A 1,912-nucleotide genomic window follows, 5' to 3' on the forward strand; every position below is an offset into this window, starting at 1 on the left:
AGGAGTGAGGGGAGGGAGGGCGCCGACCCCGTCGGAGCAACGCTCTCGAATGACGGATTTGCATTTGGAGATCGGCTCCTTGGCCGCAAGTTTGAGTGCGAACAAGACTCGTTTCAGCAGCAGCGTGGGTGTCCCGGCCCATTCCCTCGCCCAGTCACGCCTCGATCATCGGAGTGCCCGTGAGAAGGAATTGGTGCAGGCGGTAGGCCCGGAGGGGATGGAGGCACCGGCAGAGGTCTTGAACGAGAAGGCTTTGGCCGTGATCCGGCGAGTGCAGGATAAGTTGACAGGCCTTGATTTCGACAATGAGACAGCCATGGACGTGGCTGAACAGGTGGAACGCTTGGTAGAGCAGGCCACGTCCAAGGAAAATTTGTGTCAGTGTTTTATAGGGTATTGTCCTTTTTGGTGATGAGGAGGATGTAGAGAGTTGGTGTACAGCGATATGGCGGGGGAACGAGGGAGAAAGGATTGAACGTAGGTCGATGGGCAAGTTTTGAGGTGTACGACGCCGCAAATAAAAGGAAAGGATGCTTGATAATTTAATCAGAATGCTAAACACTTTAAGCGAGGTGATATTATTGCGCTAGCTCTATCTTTGCAAACAGTCATTCAGTCGGAGCCCGTTCTCCAAGCCATCCTCCAAGAGGCCAGGCCGCAGTAAGAACGTGTCCAGCGCGTGCTGTAAAGGAAGGAAGCATTCTGTTTTCCTCTCTTTCAAACCTTCGAGGGATAGCCATTCCCACGCCACGCATTTTTCTGGTTCCATATTTTGGAGTGGCGGAGAGCGAGGGAGGACGGCCGCAATTACTATAAGCGTAACGTAGTGCTTTCTGGCGGGCTCTGGGAAGACATCTTGGGTTACGCCCACCAAACGCACGCTTGTTGCATCCAAATCGAGGTTGCACTCTTCCTTTATTTCTCTCACGGCGCAATTTGCAATGGTTTCCCCTGATTCCAGATGCCCTCCTGGAAGAGCAAGGGAGCCGCTGCCATGTGATCCCTTCCGGCGTCCAACCAGAACAAGGCCTTGGTGACCTGTAGACTGGACTACAACGCCAACCCCTACTCGCACATGAGCATGGGCGTCAATGATGGGCTAGGATGGCAGGCGGTGGTGTGTGAGTGGTTTTTAAGAACCCCGGAGGGTGGAGGGAGGTTGGAAATTGATGTCGTTCCCTCTCTCTAGTCCCACCTGACTTCCTGCGTTGTTTATCTCCACGCCAGTATGGTCAGCCATCTCTCAGCATTGAACAGTTTAATTGTCCTGTGTATGGAGTTATTAACAGTCCCTTGTTGAGTCGCAAATTTTCTGGTGTCTCGCCAAAAACCTCCTGGCTGCCTTGCCGGAGGACGTTGTGTATTGAGTAAATCCCCACATGGTTTAAAGCCCCCCGAAATACAAGCGTCAATATCCTTCAAAACGGATATCAATTGTTCAGATCATCCAGCAATTTCTAATACTGCAATGGGCGTAGGGATTGTCTCTGGAACCGTTCCCTTCCCCTGCCTCATGTCAGGCGAGCCCCAGCACTTATGAAGTGCAGGGCCCACCTGACCAGTTGGCACATTCACATACAGATGTATTAGATGCGGCATGTCATTATGTTTGCGTGAAACTTACGCTGTTCTCATCTCTTTTCAACACGTGCCTTATTTGGACCGGGGGGGAGAAAAAGGAAAGTGAGCAGGCTTTGAAGTTGCCCTGCACATGGGTAAATTCACTGAGATGATTCAATTTTCCAGACCTTTCGCACAGCGCACAGGTACTTGACCATCTAGTACATTTGCCATGGTAAGCTCCTGAGTCGTCGGCCCTTCAGCCCATCCTATAATCACACATCGGCTTACGTGTCATGACCCGCCAGAGTCACCTCTTTGATGTTCGAGCCCGCCACCGCCTCCTTCCACC

General features: G+C 51.9%; 1 protein-coding gene across 1 annotated transcript; it reads right to left on the minus strand.

The window, feature by feature from the left end:
* Nucleotides 1-561: 561 nt before the first annotated feature.
* NGA_2108100 (uncharacterized protein) lies at nt 562-1,125 on the minus strand. Its single transcript, XM_005854505.1, has one exon. The coding sequence runs from the start codon at nt 767-769 to the stop codon at nt 593-595; it is 177 nt and encodes a 58-aa protein (XP_005854567.1). The 5' UTR covers nt 770-1,125; the 3' UTR covers nt 562-592.
* Between the last annotated feature and the right edge of the window lie 787 nt (nt 1,126-1,912).

The sequence above is a fragment of the Nannochloropsis gaditana genome (genome assembly GCF_000240725.1).
Source record: "Nannochloropsis gaditana CCMP526 unplaced genomic scaffold scaffold483, whole genome shotgun sequence".
Classification (NCBI taxonomy): domain Eukaryota; class Eustigmatophyceae; order Eustigmatales; family Monodopsidaceae; genus Microchloropsis; species Microchloropsis gaditana.